General features: G+C 40.1%; 1 protein-coding gene across 1 annotated transcript in view; it reads right to left on the reverse strand.

The window, feature by feature from the left end:
* LOC120980009 (mucin-5AC-like) overlaps window positions 1-21,278 on the reverse strand; it is a 48,168-nt gene extending 26,890 nt beyond the window's left edge. Inside the window, 34 exon segments of the mRNA XM_040408874.1 lie at window positions 829-865; window positions 867-1,042; window positions 1,239-1,282; window positions 1,364-1,472; window positions 1,475-1,513; window positions 2,689-2,706; window positions 2,709-2,816; window positions 2,924-2,946; window positions 2,948-3,023; window positions 3,026-3,065; window positions 3,067-3,078; window positions 3,161-3,400; window positions 3,736-3,915; window positions 5,009-5,119; window positions 5,296-5,434; window positions 5,989-6,140; window positions 7,040-7,140; window positions 7,298-7,350; window positions 7,589-7,844; window positions 9,262-9,388; window positions 10,317-10,411; window positions 10,535-10,699; window positions 11,902-12,039; window positions 12,325-12,394; window positions 14,882-14,992; window positions 16,269-16,407; window positions 16,568-16,685; window positions 17,021-17,146; window positions 17,295-17,508; window positions 18,082-18,188; window positions 18,497-18,584; window positions 18,812-18,926; window positions 19,012-19,273; window positions 21,203-21,278. Of these exon segments, the coding sequence (XP_040264808.1) occupies window positions 829-865; window positions 867-1,042; window positions 1,239-1,282; window positions 1,364-1,472; window positions 1,475-1,513; window positions 2,689-2,706; window positions 2,709-2,816; window positions 2,924-2,946; window positions 2,948-3,023; window positions 3,026-3,065; window positions 3,067-3,078; window positions 3,161-3,400; window positions 3,736-3,915; window positions 5,009-5,119; window positions 5,296-5,434; window positions 5,989-6,140; window positions 7,040-7,140; window positions 7,298-7,350; window positions 7,589-7,844; window positions 9,262-9,388; window positions 10,317-10,411; window positions 10,535-10,699; window positions 11,902-12,039; window positions 12,325-12,394; window positions 14,882-14,992; window positions 16,269-16,407; window positions 16,568-16,685; window positions 17,021-17,146; window positions 17,295-17,508; window positions 18,082-18,188; window positions 18,497-18,584; window positions 18,812-18,926; window positions 19,012-19,273; window positions 21,203-21,278 (3,865 nt within the window).
* Between the last annotated feature and the right edge of the window lie 3,420 nt (window positions 21,279-24,698).

Below are 24,698 nucleotides of genomic sequence, written 5' to 3' on the forward strand. Positions count from 1 at the left end.
TACGCACCTTACATGAGTAAAAAAAATATAATGTGTGGGTCTACCCAAATTTAAAGCAAAGTAAGAGAAAGGGGACTGGGTAGAATTATCCGATATTTTCTACATACACTATACAGTGGAAATTTAGGATCTGAATCAATAGTGTTCAATAGTAGAAACTGTGGCCCAGATTTATTAATGCAATAGATAGAGTAAGCTTAGACAGACTGTCTAGACCTGCCCCAGATTTATCAGAGGAGCTCAGGCTGGATGATAAATCTTGTGCAGGGATAAACACTTTCCCCTGACTCTATACCAATTATTAGTTGGCTTACTTTGAGGACAAATTTGTACGGCCGAACGTGCAATTTTAGTGCAAAGTTTATTCGGCTCCACCTTTTTCCATGGAGCTACACCTACTTTTCACTAAGTTTCTCCCTAGTCAAGCATGTTGGATAAAAAAAATGCAGAAACCCCAGATGCAAGTTGATTGCGCAACTTATAGACACATTTTTCGAGCTGGACACATTAGTAAAATTTGGGCCTGTATTTTCAAAAGGGACAATTCTTTTAAGTGGTTGGCCTGTTTCTTTTTATTAAGGACCTATCTTCAGAATAGGTCATCAATATAAGATCATAGGGGGTCCAACTCTCAGCACACCCACTTATCAGCTGCTTGAAGATAATGCAAGAGATCAGCTGTTTACCTGCTGTCCGTTGACATTACAGTTGTGAGAAGGTGCAATTGCAGCTCCTTCATCCACATTAATTTCAGTTACATACATGTAGGGTATATTTCCAATGTTATAGGCTTACACTTTACACAAGATTCCCTTTGTCCGATAATACCTGGTGTGGAGATATTCAATGGGATTTTACTGGTTGTAATCAAAATGGAAGGTTGTGGTAGGCGCCTTGGTGGTGGGAACACAAGGGTAGACATTTCATGCGATGGTTCCATTGAATGAGCATGTGGCTGTAATGCATCCTCCAATTCCATCAGTAGTGTTATAAATGACATCTCCGTAGTTGTACTTCATATTTCCATAGTAACAGTAACATGCTGTGAATTAAAAAAAAACAGTTTAAAAATCTGAAATTCCTAACATATATATTACTTGCATTTGTTATTTAACATGTTAGCCTTTGCAGTCTGTACCCCTTATAGCTGTATCCCTGGCTATACTCATGGAAAGGCGGCTTGCTTGTTTAAAATAACAATATATTAATGTTAAGAATGTTGACAATGGAGCACTTACCCCTCATATCCACCTGACAGCGTCGTCCTTTCTTTGTGCAAATACTGAAAAATAAATAAACATTTTTAAGATGGTAACCACTCAAGAAAAAAATGATGTACTCACAAATATAGCCGGTAAAGTACCATGATTCACAGTTCTTGTAAGAGGGGACCATATCTCCAACACTGTAACGTTTTCCATCGTCATCATAACACCCACAATTTGCCTGAGCCACACACTTCATAATGTCTCATCAAAGAAAGGTCGTTCCTTTGGGCATTTTGGATAACATCCTATCATAGAATATAATATAGCAAGAATTATTTAGAACACATATACTGAGATTACATTAAAATTAAAGTATATTTTAATGGTGTGAATGGACAGCATTGTGTGGCATTCGACAGCTTCCCTCAGAGATAGCAGCTAACTGTGAAAGGTTTCAGCAACTGGACCCATAATGATTAATAGGTCATCCATGGGAACTGTCTCCGAGTAGAGGTTGTACTAATGGGTCAAATCCTGCTTTGAATAGAGGATGAGAGAACTGTCTGTATATGCAGTGCTCCACCTGACCACTGCAAAGGGTTAATCTTATGTTACTGAGTTAAATGTTGTAGAAAAAGATAAGCAGCACTCCAAACCCCTGTTGGGTAAAATTTACTGCACAGCTGAGGATAGGTCTAAAAAAGAAGAAGAAGAAAAGGTGCACACGGATAAGGATCCAGGCTTGAGGGTTCCTTATAATGTCAGATCAGTAGAAGTAATGTCATTTACTCAGTAAACAGTGGAGTGCTTGTGGATCCTTCTACTAATCTGGGTTAAATGTGTGATTTCATGTTAAAGCACTTATTTCTCTATGAACTCTGTACATCTTATGAGAATGTATGGGCAATATATGGTTAATTAGCAGTTTAAAATAGGTCATCAAGTTGATGGACCTTGTCCACTTCCTGGTTAGTTGAGTCTGAGTTGAGCAGAGCTACAGGAAGGATGTGTGTGTATCAGCTCCTGCAGAGTAGGCCCAGTCTAGAGATTCATCTTTTTGAGCTACCAAAGCCACTTTGGTCACCTGAGTATCCTAAGAAAAAACAGAGCAGCCATCTTAGAAAGTCTAGGACCATCCAGACCTTGCAAGATAATGACAGTAAGGTACCGCTTGTTCATGCAAAATAGACTTTACTGCTGTGGAGATTCACAGTCAATGGGTGCCTATTCTTCTGTGCTATACCTCAGAACCTTTTGCTGCTCTATAAACTTCTACTCCCATTATCAATTCAGTTAGGAAGGACTTTTAGTTTATTGGCAACTAATAGGTTCTCTAACATGAGCTGTGAGTACAACAACCACCATCATAGCCACTACCATTTCTTCTTTAATTTCCCTTTGGGTAGCCTCTATAAAAGGGCGGAATAGTAACGAAGCTAGTCGAATACAAGATTATAGATTATATTCCAGGTTAATGTACCTTCTAATCCAGGTATGTGTTCATGCAGTGGCCACTGGGGTTCCTACAGGTCTTCATGCAGGGAGCTCCACAAGGCTTATAATGCCACTCACACTCTCCTTCAGGGTTATAGTAATCACAAAATAGAGCTGGAAATAACAACATTGCATCAATTAGAAAGTCATTAAAACCTAGAAAGCATCATTCAATATGTGCTAAAACTTTGATTTCTAGTATATTTGTTGAAAATACTTACGGCAAATCTCAGGGTTCTCCATGAAACACAATTCCTGCTTGACTACAGGCAGCAGCATAGGCAGCAACAGCGGTACAATAGCATTCACAGTCCCCACCAAATCACAAGCACATGTGTCTTGGACACAAGTGTCATGATAAGGGAGTAGGATCAACCTAAAATTAAATATAATTAGAAGATTGTAGTTCTTTGATACTGCATGGAGAAATGTCACATAATAACTGAAATATGTCTTACCTTGGAATGACACTTGGAGAAGGTTGAGCCCATGATAAAGCTGCAGTGCTTCTGGGACCAAGTCTGACGGTATGGGTTGGTAACACAAGGGTCCTTAAGGGGCAGAGCATCAGGACATGTGGGGGCAGCTTTCCAACTGTTCCCAAATTCTTGAATATTGACCACCACTGATTGACTTCTTGTAATAAAATCATTGGATACACTGCCATCATAGTTACCACAAAGACCGCAAACCCGTCCCTGATGGGAATAAAAAGATTTCCTTTTAATGCCTATGTAATAAGTACAAACATCGACTAGTTATGACATGCATTTCATGAAATTGTCTGTCCAATCGACGTCTTTTCCATGAGCCCTGGGCTATTTTCCCATTTCTGGAGAGTAGGGTTCTGCCCAAGTTCTTTCTCTCCACCTAATAGCAAAGAGGGTGAACCAAACTATAACTGGACCTTTCTTTCAAGATCCCAAAGCAACCACATGGTCTAGCATGGACATTCCTTGACCATACATTTTTTTTCTTTAAATTTTACAAAAATAATACATTAGATGTCTGAGCACTATGAGAGACTACTCACCTTGAACTCAGGGCTTAGCTTGATTAAGATACTGGTCTTCTTGTCCCACATGAGAATTAATCCATTTGTGGCCTCAATCACAAGGTAAATACCCATCTGCCTAACCTGGTAGGGGACTTCACTGCCAATGTCTCTTTCCAATACTTCATATGATCCTTCACTCAGTTTCAGTTCAAAGTTCTGCCAAGTACAAGAGACAATAAAATCTTTCATTTAGAATGCTTCGGCTGATGGCTTCAAGAGAGGCTTTTATGTTTTCTAAGAACAAAATAATATTAGCCCTTATGGAAAAGTACGGAATATTTTGTGCAAATATTGATTCTGTGTAATCCCCACTCAGGATCACAGGGGAAATTTTTTCGTTTTAAGGGCAGGTTGGTTCTCAACTTTCGACCTTTCTACAGATGTGTATTAAAGTGTAACTGTTGTTTTGGTTTATTTTTAATATTGTGTAGAGACACAGATGTTAAACATTTTTGTAATGTATTTCATTAGGGAAAAATATTTCTTTCTAGTAGAAAACATAGTGTACAGAGTCGTCTTAGCAAGGCTCTAACAGTGTTGCTAAGGAGAATCTGTCTTCAGTCTGTAGAAGACACCTGTGCGTAACATGCAGAGGATTCCAGTCGCTGCCTCTTAGTCCCTGACTATGGACATGTGGCCTAACTATCACTGTCCATGACCCTGCCCATCTGGTTTGTTACACACATCTTTAGTGCTCAGTAAAATGCTGAAGACTGAAGACAGACTCTGCTTAGTAACGCTCTTTAAAACGAAATGACCCATTTTACGCTTTAAGTTACATTTCGTAACAGCTCAACCTATCCTGAGATGGTGGGCGTGACATAACTTGCTTTATAAAAAAATTAAAAAAACAAAATATGATGTCAAGATGTCATGATCTCATGACAGTGTCATGAGATATCTATCCTATAGGTGTCTATGTGGTTGTGTTGTAATTTACAGTCTGATAAGGGTTGCATGTTGCAATATGGTATTGAATTAGTTTCCGGAGGAATTAGAGTCCTTACTCATATTCGAGGTAAGGTAAGGGTGGGCACATCTGTATGTATATAATAATAAGAGGTAATACATTTTTAAAGTTTACCCACACCCTTCACCTCATCCACATCTTCTCCCATTCCTTGGTTGAACTTGATGGGTATGTATATATATATATATATATATATATATATATATGTGTTTTCACCCGTACTAACTATAGATCTGTGAAGTGAGATACAAATCAATAAGAACATTTTCTAAAACTTACCCCAAGAAAAACCTTTATAGCTTTAGAACAGGTGGCTCCCGTTGTCCCGCATGGGATGTTCTCTGTGATAACTCGGAAAGTACCATTTCCAGAGTTAGATAAGCAATAATCCTATAGGAGAGCACAGTGTAGTGTTAATATAAGAGACGGGTACAAAACTACATTACTACTACAATACTATATCCAACTTTGATAATGATTTTTGCAATCATATATTCTGCTATACAGACTCTCTTTAGCAAGTACATTGAGACTCATTAGATCGTACAATAATGCTTCACCAGTACCTGAGTCAGCGTGTATTCACAGTCACCGCTAAAATCGAAACGCTTGCCATCAAAGGTGACATAGTGTCCTTCTCCATATACAACACACGTCCTATGACACTCATTCTGTGTGCACTGCCACTTTCTGTCTTTGCAGGTGCTAAAAGAAATAAGGAAAATATTTAACATGACCAAATTGTAAAATGTTTTTGTGCACAAATACAATGCTTTAAAGTTCTTATAATATTGCAAGGATTCTGGGGAAAAAATCTACTATATAATGAATAAGTCTCTACTGCTTCCTTGTGGTTGGTTTTTGTATTAAATTTTAATATTGCAAAAATTCTGGGAAAAAATATACTAATAAATTAGTCTCTACTGCCTCCCTGTGGTTGCTTTGTGTACTGAATTGTCCTAATATATACGACTAAGTCTAGCTTCACACTAACTTTAGAGATCTGGCAGGGACCGGCAGGGAACAGTCTGCCGGATATATCTTGCTAGAAGCTTGAAAATCTCCGACCGGCACCATTAAGCAGTGGTTTTCTTCTTGTCCGGTTCTTGGTATATTTGCTGGATCTCCACTGGTCCCCATTACAGATTTCAAGCTTCTGGCAATGCCAGAATGCATAGAGAAGAGCCTGACGCATCTCTAGCGCTAATGTGAAGCTAGCCTAAGTGGATCTTGGAAATGTTAGGTTGCATTTTCCTTACCATGTATTACAGTCTTGCTGGATGGTTTCTCCACTTTGGTAAATTTCTCCATTGTGGACACATGGACACTCTTCCTCAGGAATACAGCTGCCATTATTGCTAAGCACAAGGCCGTCCGGACAGACACAACCCGCAGCACACTGAATACTGAACTGTGGGCACAAAAAGACAGTTCATAGACTGTACAGTAGCCTTATAGCCACGGGAATATCTTTCTTAACTGTTACAGTGGCCATAGTTGCATAGCTTAGTTGTTACGGCGGTACTGTATGTACGCTGCACCGCACGTCTCAGGAAAACCTTTTTTAGGGCAAATAAATCTTATTCACTTGCCTGTTTTGGACAACGTTTGTTTGTCTCTCAGTCAATATAGGCTGAAGCCTTTTACACACTGACGAAATGTACCTAACATATGCAATCCTCTGCATGTAAATTGTCATTTTTATCGGTACTTTTTCATTTGTATACTGTAGACACCTCAACCGTAGTATCGTGATACCAGAGTGTACCTCTAGTAATCATATAATCTTGAGTACTAGGGATGGCAGCAGCTATGGGGTCTATGTAAAAACCATGCCTGAAAGTGATCAGCTGTTTGAAGATGCTGCGGCTTACCAGAGCGACATCAGTCACATGGAGGGAGATCTTTCAAAACGAATGTAAAGGTGTAAACAGATAGACCTCTCATTTTCCCAGAGCTCCTAAACTAGTTTCCCTTTACACCATTTGATAAATCTATCCCATGGTCTTTTAAGCGAATGGGACTGAGCTGCAAAACCAAGTACAGCCACTATCCAATAGACCGTGTTGTGCTTGGCAAGCTGCAAGCAGGCAGCAGCACCCAGCGGAGGGCCCGAGCTGACTGGTAGGGCTGCTAGGAGATGGATCCTTACCAATCACATACTTCTAAACTATACATAAGAGTCCAGTGAGGAGGTTGTCATACTCTGACATCACATGTTACTAAAGGGGTTCATGTCGGGTTGGAGCTCAGTTCTCAATTTTGCTGTAAGGCTACATGGCTGCTCCCCTGTCTATATCAGTTACTTACACATTCCATGTCCAGGGTTTGGCACGTTTTCTGACACTCAGCACCTTTTCCTCCCTTTGAAGCATTGGCGCAGTCAAAATAAACCATATTGTCAGGGCACACTGAAAAAATAAGGGAGATGTGAGACTACAGTCCTATAAAAACATTGGCAGCATTTGTGGTTCACACAATGATCTTAATTTCCAATACAGCCAACCTTTGCCCCATGCTTTTCCGAAGTGACCCACAAGAAACTGACAAAATGTTATATTTGGTTACCTGCAATGCTTGGTGTTTTGCCAACGCAGTGTAATCTGCCACTCTGGCATGTGCTAAAATGAAGAATATATTTTTTTTAGGATTTTTTTTGTTATTTTATTTGTAAAAATAGAACATACCAATGACAGCAATAGGACATTTACAAAAATGTACAAACATACTAGGGAGGGGTGAAAAGCAAGGATGCCCTGGAAACAATAAAACTTCAAAGTAACAACTATCTTTTCAAAATGCCGTAAGACCACACAGTAACATCATATAGTAATCATCTGACTTGATGCTTTTACTTACCACATAGCCCCCTTGTCATAAACGACCTCTCCTGGTGGCATTATCGATCCCTTGTAGTAACAAGGACACTGCTTGTCAAGAACACAGGCTCCGCTGTCATGAAGGTAGGTCCCATTTGGGCAAGCACAGCCATCAACAGTAGGGAGCTCGAAGCTGCAGCTGGGGTCGGGATCGCTCAGAGAACGGCAGGTTTTCTGGCAAGTGCTAATGGCATACTGATAGGTGCTGTTCTTTGGGCAGTTCTTTGTATATTTATCTTGAATGTAAAATACAGATATTTATTATTTTCCACACTTATATAGCGCTGTAATATTCCATATGAAATTTGCATAATGTGGCTCACAATCTAAGTTCCCTATCAGTATGTCTTTGGAGTGTGGGAGGAAACCAGAGTACCCGGAGGAAACCAAACCGAACACAGAGAGGACATACAAACTCTATGCAGATGTTGTCCTTGGTCGAATTCGAACCCAGGATGCCTCCACTAAGCCTCTGTGCAGCCCTATATATATATATATATATATATATATATATGTTACATTGATCCACAATCCACAGATAGTTAAATACAATCAACTATTTTTTATAAACAGCCATTACATACTTAGAGAATTTTCTGAAGGGTCAAAAAGTATTGGTTTAAATTGAAGAGATAAAGAGTTTTGCAGGCAGTGCTCCATGGGAAATAAGTATGCAGGAAAAATACTGTCCCCCCTCTCTTTCTATTGCCACCTGTAGGTGCTTCAATAAGCCTAATCAGGCTTATTGATCACTTAATGATCTCTGACATAAGCTTACTATTCTCTGGCTGTTTTCCTAAAGGCTAGGGTAGACAGACATAGGGAGTTACACCTTAAGACTAGATGTATATAATCCTCCCATTACAGTGTTATTGTGACGGACTGAACCATCACTGGGGCTTCTGTAGAGGCCTGAGGGCTAGCCTCCTTCCTATGGACTATGGACCCAGAACTATGGAGACCCTGGCTCATTATTCTACAAGGGGAAAAATGGGTAGTTCTGCCTGTGAGTGATTACATTATCCCATTGTGTTGGTTGATTGTATCACAGGTGGCTGTTGTCTGCCTGTAAATGATTACGTTATCCCATTGTGTTGATTAATTGTATCACGTGTGTGTTTTCTGCCTGTAACTACATGTGATTGGTTTATGTAAAAACTGTCTCAGTCTTCCACAAGGTCTCCATGGGGATTGTCCCTTGCTGGGACACCTGCATAAAAGACTGGCATGTAACCTCATTAAAGGACCTGTTCTACCCTTCATGAAGTCTGGGCTCATTTTTGGGGGATTGGAGAACTACACTCTGGGGATTGCTATAATCATTATACTCTCCAGAGTACAATCCCTAGCTCTTGTAAGAGCTGTTCCTGTCCTATTCTGCTCTCTGGACTAAGGAGAGGTTCATCCATTGGAAGGTCCACGGTGAGTGGAGTACGATGAGATCCCAACCAAGCTACGGCAGTTTGTGGGGTTTGCAGTGCTTATGGTATCGAGCGGAGTGCTTGGAGCCCTCAGGAAGCACTAGGAGCATCAATCAATGGAGGTACCCAGTCGGGGTGCCAGGAGATCCATTACAGTTATGTATACCTGTTTGCATTCTTTAGCAAAGTTGATAACTGCATATGTGTAGAAATAGTAAGGTCTTATACTTACCACAGACGACACCTCTCCACCCCGTCAGGATCACTCCCTCAGCGGCACAGGCCCGTACGTAGGCTGATAATGCTGCACATACACTGTTCTCACTGTTTTCATAGTTACAGCTGTCATACATGCAGTTCTGTAGGAAGTAAGAGGAATTTATTCTCTGGTCCAAACTCTGTATCATCAAATTCTAATAGGTTTTCAATCAAAGTGAATAACTCCAGTCCAAACACATCTCCCAATGGAATTTTTAATCTGGACCTTTGGGGTTCACTATGGCTTCAGAAACTTGTGGGCCAGTCCAATCTGCATGTTTGTTTGAACTCTGTTACCCTATGTATGTGACTTTACGGCATATCATTGACAATGCTTTAAAGAGTCACTATAACTGTACTTTCAGAAAATGTTTCATTTATTAGAGAATGTTTTAACTAGCAAATTTCTAAATCACTTGATTTAAAACATATGCCTGCATCCAGCTAAAAAAAAGCTGTTATGGCCACTAGGGGGTCTCACTTCCACTTGAGTTGAAGCCCACTACCTGTTATCAGGCAAAATCCATCCCTAGTAACAGAGACACCGAAGACGGCTTAGAGGAAGTGGAGGCATGTCAGAAATAGCTAAGATTGTGAACCTGATAAAATAACTGTTTATACACTGCTTCTAAACATCAAAGGAGCCTCCAGTGTGTCTATAAGTGTGATTTATCTCTCAATATCTGAGCTGAAAACAAATAAATTGAAAAGTAAGGGAAATAATGTCACCGCAGTACAGTGCTGGAAGGGATACACTCCCTGCTTTTCAGTGAAATGCATCTAGCTGTGCAGCTGAAATATGACTGAAAGAGACGTTAGGTAAACCAAAACTTAACTGCTCCTTCACAGTTAGGTTTGTACAAAGAAGCACAGCCATTATTTAAACCTTTTTTGAAAACTCAGGCACGGTTTAAATAATTTTTCTTAGTCTATGGATGACCAATGTGATGTACAAGACCATATACAGAAAGCACAATGCAAGATTTAATAGTATGAAGGATATAAAAATAGAAGATAAACTTCAATTACCTTTTGATATATTTCTGGATGCACAGCAGCATGACAAGGTGCAAAACTTCCATTGCTGTCTGATAGCTGAGAACACCAGTACTGGGCAAATCTCTCTGCAGTAACCAAAATTACATTTTATGCATTTAATATGGACTTCAAAGTTACAAACATGTATTAGAACTATAATTTTTAGCATGTTACTATGTAGATTCCCTCCTAGTTCCCGGTCAACATACCATTCTCCACACTGAGAGAACATGGATTATCATAACTGTCCTTCACATTTGGACAGTCTGCCTGGGCCTTCCAAGTGTTGGCAAAACCAGAAGCTGTTCCTTCCACAAGTCCACTGCCAGCTCGGAAATCATCTGTTTGGATATTGTTGAAATCCCCACACAGTCCTGTTGATCAGAGAATAGGATTGTCAGGAAGCTACTTCTAGGAATTTGCACAAGCAACAAATGCTGAAAATGAATCTGCAACCAGCTATATCTAGGACATCTGCCACCTTGAGAGAAATCTCCCAGCAGGAAGCAGAATGCTTTTCGTTCATATGAAAATGATGTATCGATGGCTCTGAATACACTGCCGCGGTTAGAATATTTAGATACATGGGCCGTGTATGGCAGGCTCTCTTCATATCTGCATTCAGGATTTCATTTATAACGGAAGATCTGTCTCACAACCTACAACAGCAGCACATGGTGGACCCTAGCGACTTATAATGAAATCTCTCATTTTACTGGAAAAATAGTATTGCGTGTTGTTTGAATCAAACTTGATGAAATCTTTGATGAAAGGTGCTAATGGAGTGTGTAATCAAGAAATGAAGTCAGTTACATAGTACAGTTGAAAAAAGACATATGTCCATCAAGTTCAACCAAGGGATTGGAGGCGATAAATGTTCATTTTATTTAGTTCTAGCCTTTTTTTAAAGCCATCAACTGATCCCTCTGTGACCACCAGCTGACTATTTCACAGCTAGACAGATATTATAGTAAAGAAGTCTATTCATCTCTGGAGACTTTACCTTTTCTTCTCCAGGTGGAGGCAGTGCCTCTTTGTGTTTTTTCTTTTGAGAGGATTTTATATGGAACAGCTTTCACTATATTTTTTGTATGGACCATTTAGATATTTACAAAAATTAGTTATGTCACCCGATAGGTGTCTCTTCCTAAGATTAAATAAATGTAATTCTTTTCTCAGCTTAGACCCTTGATACCCCTAATCAGTTTAGTCCCTTTCCTTTGTACTCTTTCCAGCTCCAGGGTATCTTTTCTATAAGCTGGTGCCCAGACCTGAACTGCATATTCCAGATGTGGCCCCTACCAGTCCTTTGTAAAGTGGTAATAGCACATCCCTGTCCTGTGACTTCATGCCACTTTTAATACACAGCAGTATTCTGCTGGCCTTAGAAGCAGCTGATTGACACTGCATGCCGTTACTTAGTCTGTGAAAAACAGAGAGGTGCAGACCTGAAGTTATTTTGGTCATGTTGAAGGAAAGCCTAGTAGAAGCCTTCCAAAAGTTGTAGAGCCATATGCAATATATAAGTGGTTAACAAGGAACAAGAACTGTGCACAAATATCAATTAGTAACTTACCACATGCTTCTCCCTTATACCTCTCATCCAAGCTCACAGAGATTTGCATAACAGGGTTAAGCTGGATTTGGATCTGGATTCCACTGAAACTCTTAACAATCAAGTAAAAGGAGGAAGGCTGGAGCACAGCAAGATTGTCTGGAAAAGAAAATGTATAATGTACAGTAAATGGGGAACCTCGAGAAACAGTAAAATTACATTATTGGTAGGCTATAGTCAGGAAGTTCTTCTCAATGCCTTTAAAACACATACATTGCATTAGGACTGGAAGAAGTGTAACAAAAGTCAAGAACCTATCTTCATCTTTAAGTACATTTCAAGTAACCATTCTTCGGGAGAAACTAATCCACACTAATTACAGTAGTTCAGTTGTTAAGTAATGAAGACTGATTTAAGAATGCAGATTACAGAGGTGTACTGTACCTGTAAAGAGAGGTAAACTGGAGTAGATTCCATTCAAGAGGACAGTGCCAGAAGATTTCACTGTTATGACCTGTAAAAAGAGTCATGTCAGTGTACAGTATACAGTGATTAAAGCTGGAGTTAAATAGTAAGGCTGTGTTTATGCTCAGGTTTCTTGAGGCAGTTTTGGAAGCCAAAGGCAGGAGTGAATTCAAAAAGAGTAGACTTAGGCCCTGGTTTATCAAGAGTGGTGTGTGCTATGCCGGTCTTGAAAGGACACATGCTGACAGACAAGGCATTTAATGTACGATGAGATGCAGGCCTCATCATAAATTAGGTGCCTCCTCGAGTAGTCTCTGTGCTAGACTGAAATCTAAGTCAGCTCAGAGTTGCCATAGATTTCAGTGATTATTTTCTGTGTAAATAATAATAATTATGCCAGGGCCTACTGTCTTGCCAGATCTCACCCTAGATATGAGCATGTTTTTGGAAACCTGGTGAGATTGGCATAAAAATGTCACTTGAGACTAAAATAATCGCAACGGCACTTAAACTGTTGGATTTTGAGGCCTTTTAATGCCACTAAACTGGCATAGGTTGAATGATAAATTCCTTCTTAGTCTTTCCTTTCCTTGGTGTCCTAAGCTTCTAATCCACACATGGCTTTGGCTTTAAAAACGTCATCAAGAAATGTGATCAAGTAAATTCAGGCTAAAGGTAAGTAAAATAGTAAAAGCATAAGAAGTAACGCTCATAGTAATTTCTGTGTTGGACAAGTTGATTAGATAAACTAAAATGGTAAGAGCAGGGGTGTAGCTATACAGGGAGTGTAGAATTATTAGGCAAATGAGTATTTTGACCACATCATCCTCTTTGTGCATGTTGTCTTACTCCAAGCTGTATAGGCTCGAAAGCCTACTACCAATTAAGCATATTAGGTGATGTGCATCTCTGTAATGAGAAGGGGTGTGGTCTAATGACATCAACACCCTATATCAGGTGTGCATAATTATTAGGCAACTTCCTTTCCTTTGGCAAAATGGGTCAAAAGAAGGACTTGACAGGCTCAGAAAAGTCAAAAATAGTGAGATATCTTGCAGAGGGATGCAGCACTCTTAAAATTGCAAAGCTTCTGAAGTGTGATCATCGAACAATCAAGCGTTTCATTCAAAATAGTCAACAGGGTCGCAAGAAGCGTGTGGAAAAACCAAGGCGCAAAATAACTGCCCATGAACTGAGAAAAGTCAAGCGTGCAGCTGCCAAGATGCCACTTACCACCAGTTTGGCCATATTTCAGAGCTGCAACATCACTGGAGTACCCAAAAGCACAAGGTGTGCAATACTCAGAGACATGGCCAAGGTAAGAAAGGCTGAAAGACGACCACCACTGAACAAGACACACAAGCTGAAACGTCAAGACTGGGCCAAGAAATATCTCAAGACTGATTTTTCTAAGGTTTTATGGACTGATGAAATGAGAGTGAGTCTTGATGGGCCAGATGGATGGGCCCGTGGCTGGATTGGTAAAGGGCAGAGAGCTCCAGTCCGACTCAGACTCAAGGTGGAGGTGGAGTACTGGTTTGGGCTGGTATCATCAAAGATGAGCATGTGGGGTCTTTTCGGGTTGAGGATGGAGTCAAGCTCAACTCCCAGTCCTACTGCCAGTTTCTGGAAGACACCTTCTTCAAGCAGTGGTACAGGAAGAAGTCTGCATCCTTCAAGAAAAACATGATTTTCATGCAGGACAATGCTCCATCACACGCGTCCAAGTACTCCACAGCGTGGCTGGCAAGAAAGGGTATAAAAGAAGAAAATCTAATGACATGGCCTCCTTGTTCACCTGATCTGAACCCCATTGAGAACCTGTGGTCCATCATCAAATGTGAGATTTACAAGGAGGGAAAACAGTACACCTCTCTGAACAGTGTCTGGAGGCTGTGGTTGCTGCTGCACGCAATGTTGATGGTGAACAGATCAAAACACTGACAGAATCCATGGATGGCAGGCTTTTGAGTGTCCTTGCAAAGAAAGGTGGCTATATTGGTCACTGATTTGTTTTTGTTTTGTTTTTGAATGTCAGAAATGTATATTTGTGAATGTTGAGATGTTATATTGGTTTCACTGGTAAAAATAAATAATTGAAATGGGTATATATTTGTTTTTTGTTAAGTTGCCTAATAATTATGCACAGTAATAGTCACCTGCACACACAGATATCCCCCTAAAATAGCTAAAACTAAAAACAAACTAAAAACTACTTCCAAAAATATTCAGCTTTGATATTAATGAGTTTTTTGGGTTCATTAAGAACATGGTTGTTGTTCAATAATAAAATTAATCCTCAAAAATACAACTTGCCTAATAATTCTGCACTCCCTGTAGTGTGTGTGCAGAGGAAGCAATTGTATCCTGGTTCTAGTGCTCAGTGGGGCCTAAAGGTCTCTCTGCCACATAAGAAGATACCAGTATTATAAATGGTACATGGTAGGTCAGGGCCAAATAACAAGGTTTGTATTGAAGACTAGGAACTTGGGAACAAGAAAAGGTAAATGAACCAAACTAAAAGGCCAATACTCACAGTAAATCCTTTCTCCAGGGAAAGGGTAACACTTTTTAGGCAGGTCTCTGTTTTGGTGACACCGCATTGCGCCAGCTCAACAAGTACAGTAAACATGTCTTGAACACAGTCCTGAGAAAGCAAATTTCCATAGTTTACAATGAGAACCACATGAATCCTATACCAGTGCTGGAAGAGCTTTATTGGTTCAATTTTTACTAGCAATATTGACCGGTATTAGTGATTGTCACAACACTTTATCATTCAAGTGAACTGCTATTTTACAAGGGAGCCGGTCATGTTGAACATACAGTCTTCTCTATTGAGAAGCATGTTATAGAGAGGGATGAGCTGGGCAGACTGATGAATAATTTTGTAGGAAAAGATTCAGTATAACTTGTATTTGTATCCCTTGTCTTTTTATCTTTAGGAGTACAGTGGGCAGTCCAATGATTGACAGCTGTTTACTAGAGTAAAAATTTAAATGAATAAAAAACTAAATTGATTCCCGGGGCGGGAAGGGCAGATTGGGTGATGCCGAGTGGGACACCTGTACCCTTTATGGCCATTGGCTAGATACATAATGATCTGGTGCTCCCAGCATTAATTAGTGCGAGCACCAAGTACTTATGTACCTGGCCAGTGCCCGCCCTCTTGGACTCAACGGAATCGATGGCAATGCAGTTGAATATCGCAGCGAGGCACTAGAGCTGATGATACCCTTCCTCACCGTTCACCCTCATATGTCTCAGGTCTACTCTGCTTGAGGCCTATGAGGCAGCAAATCAGTCCAAGTGGTCGCAAAGCAATGTCAGTCATTGCGACCGCTTACCCCAGGTCCCAGGCACCGCTTACCCCAGGTCCCAGGCATCACGATAATGTCATTGTGCCCTCCTGCATCAAGACACAGCATGATGAAGTCATCGCGACTGCCTGCACTGGGATGCCAGAAGAGGCCTGTGACCTGCATCACAGAAGTTGGCAGGAAACAGGTCTCAAGTGAGTATTCATTTGTTTTTTTTCCTTCCCTGTCCACCTATCAGCTCCTCCTTCTCTTAAGGATTCTGCCTGCAGATCAGACATCATGTTCAATGTGACACACCCTAATTAATAGTTATATAATAGTTTATTTAATACTTTAAGGGCAGCTAATTCTAGTAGACTTCTATGAAATAAAACTCACGTACAAGGGTGCGCTAACAAATGCTAACAGACTTCTATACAAGATGTGGGTATACTGGGCATATTGGTAGACCCCTTGATGTATAACTCAAGGGAAGAAATATGTTGAGAAAAGTCAAATAAATATTCTTGCTAAAAATATGTGGGTGATCATATATGGAAATATCATGTACCCCTCACTGTACCAAACAAGCCTATACATTGTAAGGGTATGAGAAATAGATACCTTTGTAAAGATGTAATTACATTGCCCATGGAAGTTATAGTGACTACCATCATAGGTGTAGATATGAGATCCTCCCTCCAAAGAACAGTATCCAGCACATGGAAGGTCCTGGCAGCTCCATTTACCTCCTTGACAGGTGCTAAAATGGGGAAAAGGTAGTAACAACAATGATTGATACTAACATACTGTAGCTATACTGTAGCTTTAGATCTACTAATAGTAAAATAGAAAGACATGAAGGTAACATTAGGGTTCACAGTGAGGCACTGCTGTAAGTTGAAAAGATCAGTATTTTGTACCAGTTACGGCAGTTCGTGCTGTAGGATTCTCCAGGTGCATATATCGTATTGTTGTAAGTACAGGAGCACTCGCTGAGTGGGATACAGCCTTGCTGGTGAACATCATCAAATACAGTTCCTGGAAGAAATGCAATCATGTACATGGAGTAAACCCTTATGCTTAGTCCCAAAAATGCAACATCCATGGTCCAAAAGGTCAGTGGTGACTGTTATGACCGACCAAGAAATAAAAAGCAGCAAGGGAATGGAAAGTTTTAAAAACGTGAGCAGCGTGGAATTGATAAGGTATGATTTATTTTATTATTTTAGACTATTCAGAGCCTTTTGATCCAAATGTTCCAAAACATGAAAAACAACCTATTTAATTGGTAGGCAAATTGTATCTACTACTCAGCAAGGGCCATAAAGGACATAATGTAATCAAAATAAGCAACATCCTAGAAGATAGCTTACCTGGTGGACAGAAGCAGCCATCTATACAATGTTCTTCACAAACATGGGTTTGCTCAAAATTGGAACAGGTGTCAGCACAAGGAGAACCACACTCATCATACTGCAGATTCATTGGGCAGGTGATTGCTGGAAATCAAAATGTACCCGATCAATACAGAATAACAATTCTTGAAGAATAGCTGAATTCTAAAAAAAATCTGATTGTTTTTTCTATCCTTGGCATGCTCTTCATATACACCATGTTTTTATCAAGAATATGTAAGAATATATTTACCACACATATTGTTTCTCCAGTTACTTGGTCGTCCACCAGCATGGGCACACTGTCGGGAGTACTCGGCTAAAGTGTTACAGAAACAGGACGCGTCATTTGAAGACTGACAGCTGCAAAGATCTGACATACAAGCTTCTATGTAGGACTTCTCGGGGAGACGTATGTTACAGTCATCAAATGCTGGGCTGGAGAGCATGCTGACACAAGTCTCCTTCTGTGGGGGCAAAATTGAAAAAGGCAATTAGTAATATAAATTTAAATTAAGAACGTGTCTATTCACTGATCTCTTTCTACTACAATTAGTCAAACAGAATTACAGAAAAGTTTGCTTTGGGCAATCCCTTGTAGTTTTATGGCCTCCATACACATTACAACATTGCTGGCCAAAGACTGCTTTCAGTTGGGCCAGCCGTCAATACAAACTGTATGGGGAACTCCTGAGTTTCTGTGCCTGATCCTTTTGTTTTCCCAGGAATTATTTGTGCCTGGCAGTGGCTTTCTCCTCTTTCCTCACTGAAAATCCTTGCATGGTCGGCTAAAGGGAGTATATGTGCATGGGGGAATTGGGAGAGTTAACTGTCAGCTAAACAAACATTTGACCTCCAGCTATAGAAGATGTATTGGTTTAGCTTGTGCCATTAATGCATGGATGTGCCAGGTTCTTCTGAGAGAGACAGATGCCCATTGTATCCATACTCATGTCTGAATGATAGATGTTCTGAACTACGGATGCCCCCTTGTAATGAAAGCAGAAAAATAGAAATGTACAGCTTATGTTTTGATTTACCAAGTCACTGCAGTTTTTTTGGACAGATGAAATAACATCTTCACAATGTTCGGTGGGCCCGTCAAACTTTTGCAAGTTTCCAAACTGTACAGGAGTCAACAGTACATCTGTGCAGAATGACAAGTTGATCTATTTTATTTTATTCTTCCCATAAAATCACATTAAAATGATAAAAATAATAGGTCTTTTCAAATACACCTCAAGTTTAACATCATTCAATCAATCAAACTATATATAATGTTATCAGATTCAGAAGCACATATTGCTCTTTGAATCCTCCATGAACTTATGTGCCTTCAGAATGCAATTGACACCTATTCTAAATGTTTATGTTCTTAGTAGCTCATTTTTTGTAGATGATTCTAAAATTATTTTATTGTAATGTATGAACATGGTATAGAGTCATCTGACTTACTGTTGGTTTGGAATTCATCCTGACTGATCCCGTTCATATTTCCACACAATCCACACGTTGTGTTCATGTATTTTGAGGACAATTCAAGCTGGACATTAAATTAATAACATAATGTTACAATTAAATCTAATTCAAATGTACAGTTTTGTAAAACAAAGATAAAATCTTTATTTGAAGACGAGGCTTCCAGTTATTCTGGGGGGTTATGAATTTGATATTGATGAGAATTGATCGTCTAAGCCCATCAGCAATGGCAAAATATGACCAATACGAAAACTCATATATTAAACAAAGACAAAAATATTCAGAACTTACCATCAGAGAATCTTCATTATTCCACAAAAGAGTTAACCCCAGCTTGGCCGATACCTTCACATAGACACTGGTCTGCTGTATCTGAACTCCAAACTGGCTGAATGGAAGCGAAACACTAAAACAAGAAGACATGTCAGTCTCTACATTTTCTCTGTAGGATCGTATCACTAATATGTGGTATTCTGTAACCTCAGACTTACTGTTCTCCTCCCACAATGATGTCTCCCTTCTTCATCTCAATGAAGAGCCCTTCAATCTTTATAACCACATAGGACAGAACTGGCTTCTGTGAGTCAACAGAGCGCCTTATCTGGATATTAAAATCTTCAAAGGTATTTTTGCAGTTGGAAGAAAAGAGGTAGTTGCAGGGTCCAGGAAACTGGTAAATGTCTCCATCGAATGTCTTATAGTGGAAATTTCCCCAGGTGCTGCAGACTCGATCATTATGTGACGGATTCGACACTGTAATGATAGAGTTGTCAAGTAAAGTATTATCAGATACAATAAAAGATACACATGTTTCGGAAAAATGAAATAAAAAAGATGCTTTGACAATGAGAAGTTGTTTATGAGGTACAAGTAAACTGATGATTTTGATGGTTATATTGTACTTTAACGAGAACCTGTTACCACGAAATGCAGTGCAATTTGCAGGAAGCATGTTATAGAGCAGGAGGAGCTGAGCATATATATATTAAGAAAGGATTTTATAATTTTATACATTTACATCTTTACTCTTTCTGAGCTCAAGGGGGACTATTTGGCTATTATCAGTATTTGACAGCACTCTCTATGTAAACATGTATATAGTGGTAGTTGTTAGTCACTGATAAGACAGTCCCGTGTACAAGTGAACTCAGAAAGAGCAGAGATGTAAATATATAAAATTATACATTTTATTGGATCCTTTCCTATAAAACTATATATCAATCTGCTCCACTCTTCCTGTTCTATAACATGCTGGCTGCAGATTGCGCTGCAATTCGTAGTAACAGGTTCATGATACAGGAAGTTATTCACTGCTCATTTAGTTTCATTATCATTTTGCAATTGTCGGGAGGGGTTTAAATAAAGGATCGTTCTTGTGATCATTTTTTCTAGAGACAGCCCTAGCAAATTGGGCAGTCTTGGGTCAAGAATATGTGGTGTACAGTTATGTTAGCCTCACTGATGGCCAAAATTTACTAGTTACAGTGTTGGTAAATATACTAAAATATGCAACCAATGACAAACAAGCACTTGCTTGCATGTTTACATTGGTCAATGATCAAGAATTAACATGTGTACAAATGTTCACGCGTTAATACATGATATACAGTAACTGTTAAACAAAGAATCATTCATCCAGCAGCCATGTCTCCAGATCCTCTCATAAATATGCATGTTTGGTTTGGCCAAGCATACATATCTAGTGAATGAAGAAAAAGTAGAATGCTTCCAGACATCTCTGTCAGTGGCCCATCTCCTGAAAACAATGATAGGGCTTTATCCTTATCAGCCAACGAGGGAAATTTTCGAGTTTGGCCAGAGGTTCAGCAGACATAGATCTAATGTGTATGGTCCTCTGTAAAGGACCTTTGAGATCTATGAGTGTTATCATACATAGTTGTGGGGGTCTTTTGTTTCGAAAAATGAAAAGCAAATCAGATAAGTGACTCATTTTCCGACCAAATCTGTTTTCCTTAGAGATAAGGACCCTGAAAGTCACTAAGAGAAGCCCATCCAGGGGGACAAAACAATTCCAAACCTTTTTTGCTTTTCCTTCCTAGGAGTAAAGAGCGGTGTGACCCCCTGGGCCACATTTTCCTCTTTCGCTTGTTAATGTTCCCCTTTGGAGGGGAATGTACATAATTCACGATGAAGGGTGAAAAGACTAAACTCCATGTCCACTGGTTCAATCGTAGTTCTAGGGTCTGCTGACCTAGAACTACTACCATGCTTCTATGCCTTTGGTTTTGGGTCAATATGCAATGAAGTCCAATGCACTACCAACAAGCCTTAATTCAAATCACAGAAGCATCAAACTACTGATGTTTTATATTTCTGTGTTCTGAAATAATATGATAAATAAATAAACCATCTCACTTTGATGGTACCTTGAACTTTGCTTATTGGAGTCGGATAGGGCTCAAACCTCTGCAAGCACTCCATTTCTTTCTCTCGTACACATATTACTTCTGCACGATTTGGTTTTCAGTCAAACATTTACTGTACATATATACTACTTAATATCAACGTAAAATTTATGAAGTAGAAAGCTGTCAATGTATCAAAAGATCTGGTCATAGTATGTAGTTGTTACTTGATGAAAGGCATCTATGACTGAATATCCAATACCTAAAGATTTATCCTTCCGTGTAAATTTACTCAAAAGTCAAAATTATTACTCACCTCGAGATGACAGTTCAAAGGCATGATTAAGTGTCAAAGCAGAAAGGATCCAAAGAACTGGACCCGCAGTCCCCATGGTGCTCAGTGACTGTAGGTACAGTTTACTGAGCAGATGGTCCTGGCCTTTGGTGCCCAGTTTAACACTATATATAGGGCAGTTACTTTCACCTCCTTAGGAGGAGTGGTCAGTAGAGGTCTTAGTTTTGATCCTTATAATTACACCAAAAAACGTCAAACCCACAATTTCAGTATAGATCTGATCAGTTATTATTTGGATTACACTGATCCCTTGTATCTGCTGTTTCTCCTACTTCACATCCATTATAGGATTTCTCAATTGTACTTATCTATTAGAGCAGAGAAAACTGTATAAACTGGTTCTATTTTATCAGGGTATATTCCTGTAGAAGCCTGCTTTGAATAAACTAATAGCATATGATATTAATATTTAGCCTTTATATGAACTATAAAATACATATTAAATATTTCTTTAAATGCCTTATGCATAAATCTCATACATCTCAGTGTAGACTGATTTCTGCATCTTAGTCAGAACCTGCATATTTCTATGAATTTCAGCAAATGTCACTATACATGGATTTTTGGTGGACAAGTGCATTTACATTTTATTTTTCTTTGCCGTTTTCCAATTATGTGAGAGGCAACAATAGTGTAGGATAGACTCTCAGATTATGTCTCTGTAGCAATAACATGCCTGCTGATCGAGCATCTTATCAGGGTATTGAGCATATTGGGATAATACATACAGTACAGACCAAAAGTTTGGACACACCTTCTCATTCAAAGAGTTTTCTTTATTTTCTTGACTATGAAGGCATCAAAACTATGAATTAACACATGTGGAATTATATACATAACAAACAAGTGTGAAACAACTGAAAATATGTCATATTCTAGGTTCTTCAAAGTAGCCACCTTTTGCTTTGATTACTGCTTTGCACACTCTTGGCATTCTCTTGATGAGCTTCAAGAGGTAGTCCCCTGAAATGGTCTTCCAACAGTCTTGAAGGAGTTCCCAGAGATGCTTAGCACTTGTTGGCCCTTTTGCCTTCACTCTGCGGTCCAGCTCACCCCAAACCATCTCGATTGGGTTCAGGTCCGGTGACTGTGGAGGCCAGGTCATCTGGCGCAGCACCCCATCACTCTCCTTCATGGTCAAATAGCCCTTACTTTCAAAGTTTTCCCAGTTTTTCAGCTGACTGACTGACCTTCATTTCCTAAAGTAATGATGGCCACTCGTTTTTCTTTACTTAGCTGCTTTTTTCTTGCCATAATACAAACTCTCCTCAACGCCACTGATGGTCCCAACCCCATTTATAAGGCAAGAAATCCCACTTATTAAACCTGACAGGGCACACCTGTGAAGTGAAAACCATTTCAGGGGACTACCTCTTGAAGCTCATCAAGAGAATGCCAAGAGTGTGCAAAGCAGTATGCAAAGCAAAAGGTGGCTACTTTGAAGAACCTAGAATATTTTTAGTTGTTTCACACTTGTTTGTTATGTATATAATTCCACATGTGTTAATTCATAGTTTTGATGCCTTCAGTGTGAATCTACAATTTTCATAGTCATGAAAATAAAGAAAACTCTTTGAATGAGAAGGTATGTCCAAACTTTTGGTCTGTACTGTACAATAGTTAGAAATGATCACACTTAGGCTACTTTCACACTAGCGTCGGGGCTCCGCTTGTGAGCTCCGTTTGAAGGGTCTCACAAGCGGCCCCGAACGCATCCGTCCAGCCCCCAATGCATTCTGAGTGAATGCGGATCCGCTCAGAATGCATCAGTCTGGCAACGTTCAGCCTCCGCTCCGCTCAGCAGGCGGACAACCGAACGCTGCTTGCAGCGTTCGGGTGTCCGCCTGGCCGTGCGGAGGCAAAGTGCGGAGGCAAACGGATCCGTCCAGACTTACAATGTAAGTCAATGGGGACGGATCCGTTTGAAGTTGACACAATATGGCTCAATTTTCAAACGGATCCGTCCCCCATTGACTTTCAATGTGAAGTCTGGACGGATCCGTCTGAACAACTTTCAGACTTAGAATTTTTTCTAAACTATAATGCAGACAGATCCGTTCTGAACGGATCCAAACGTCTACATTATAGGAGAGGATCCGTCTGTGCAGACACCAGACGGTTCATCTCTGAACGCTAGTGTGAAAGTAGCCTAATATGGAGCAGCATAGCTTAAATGCACCCGTGCGCGTTGTACTCGTAAAGTTAGAAAAAAGTGTCTACAGATGCACCAAATTTATCATTTAGCATTAGCCACTTTGATAAGTTTGGCGCATCTTAGAAATATATTAGTTCAATTATTTGTTTGGGTTATCGTTATTAAGGGTCACTGATTTTGACCATTCTTTAGATTTTTTATGGATCTAAAGGTTTTGATCGGTGGGGTCTGAGTGCTGAGCCCTCTGCTGATTGCTAGAATGAGGAGAGAGAAACACCTACATATTGCACTGTATCTCCTCACTGCAGAGGATGGAATTGAGATGGACCTGTAGACTTCTATAGAAAATCTCCTGCAGACTCCCATTGATCTAAATGTTTACTCTTTCTGTATATGATGTTAAGTCATTTTGCATTAAACATTACAAAAGTATTATAGCAGTGATACCTTTATCGGCTAAGGGTACTTCCACATCTGTGGCACGGAGATCCAACCACCTGATCCGGCAGACAATGCCGGGCATTGGCCGGACACAAACTGCTGCATGCAGTGTTTTGTGTCCCGCCGATTCTCTGCATTTTTGCCGGGATGGATCTCCGCAGGACCCGATTATACTTAATGGGGCTGGTGGGCATTCCATTTGCATCCAGCAGTGCCGGATTTGAAAGTAGCCTAACACAAAAAAATTCTGCTTTCAAGCTTTAAAGGGAGTCTGTCACCAACCTGACCGATTTTAAACCAATCACATAGTTCAGTGGGACACAAAGACATGACACAGATGTTACCCGTGTTTTGTTTTTCAGATCATGCAAATCGCCCAAAAAGTAGTTTTTTTGATATGCTAATGAGCCGTCGCAAGTGCCCAGGGGCGGAGAGTCTGCTGAAAGTGCCCCAGTTCCCCCGCCTCACTCGTGCCTAACTCCGACCCTCAGTAAGCTCACGCCAGCCCTGTGGCTCTGTGACATCATATTTCCCTATAGGCCATTCGTGCATCGCAGAAGCACAGAGATATCCAGTGCACATGCGCCGATTTTACGTTACGCCAGTAACTGGCGCATGGGCACTGCATATCTCTGTGCCTCTTCCCACTGTGGGCAGAACACTGCGCTTGCCCGGGCCCGGCAGCGATGCGCAAACGGCCTATAGGGATATATGATGCCGGAGTTTACTGAGGGGCGGAGTTAGGCGCGAATGAGGCAGGGGAACTTGGGCACTTTCAGCAAACTCTCCGCCCCTGGGCACTTGCGGCGGCTTATTAGCATATCATAAAAACTACTTTTTGGGCGATTTGGATGACCTGAA

Source organism: Bufo bufo, chromosome 10 (genome assembly GCF_905171765.1).
Source record: "Bufo bufo chromosome 10, aBufBuf1.1, whole genome shotgun sequence".
NCBI lineage: Eukaryota > Metazoa > Chordata > Amphibia > Anura > Bufonidae > Bufo > Bufo bufo.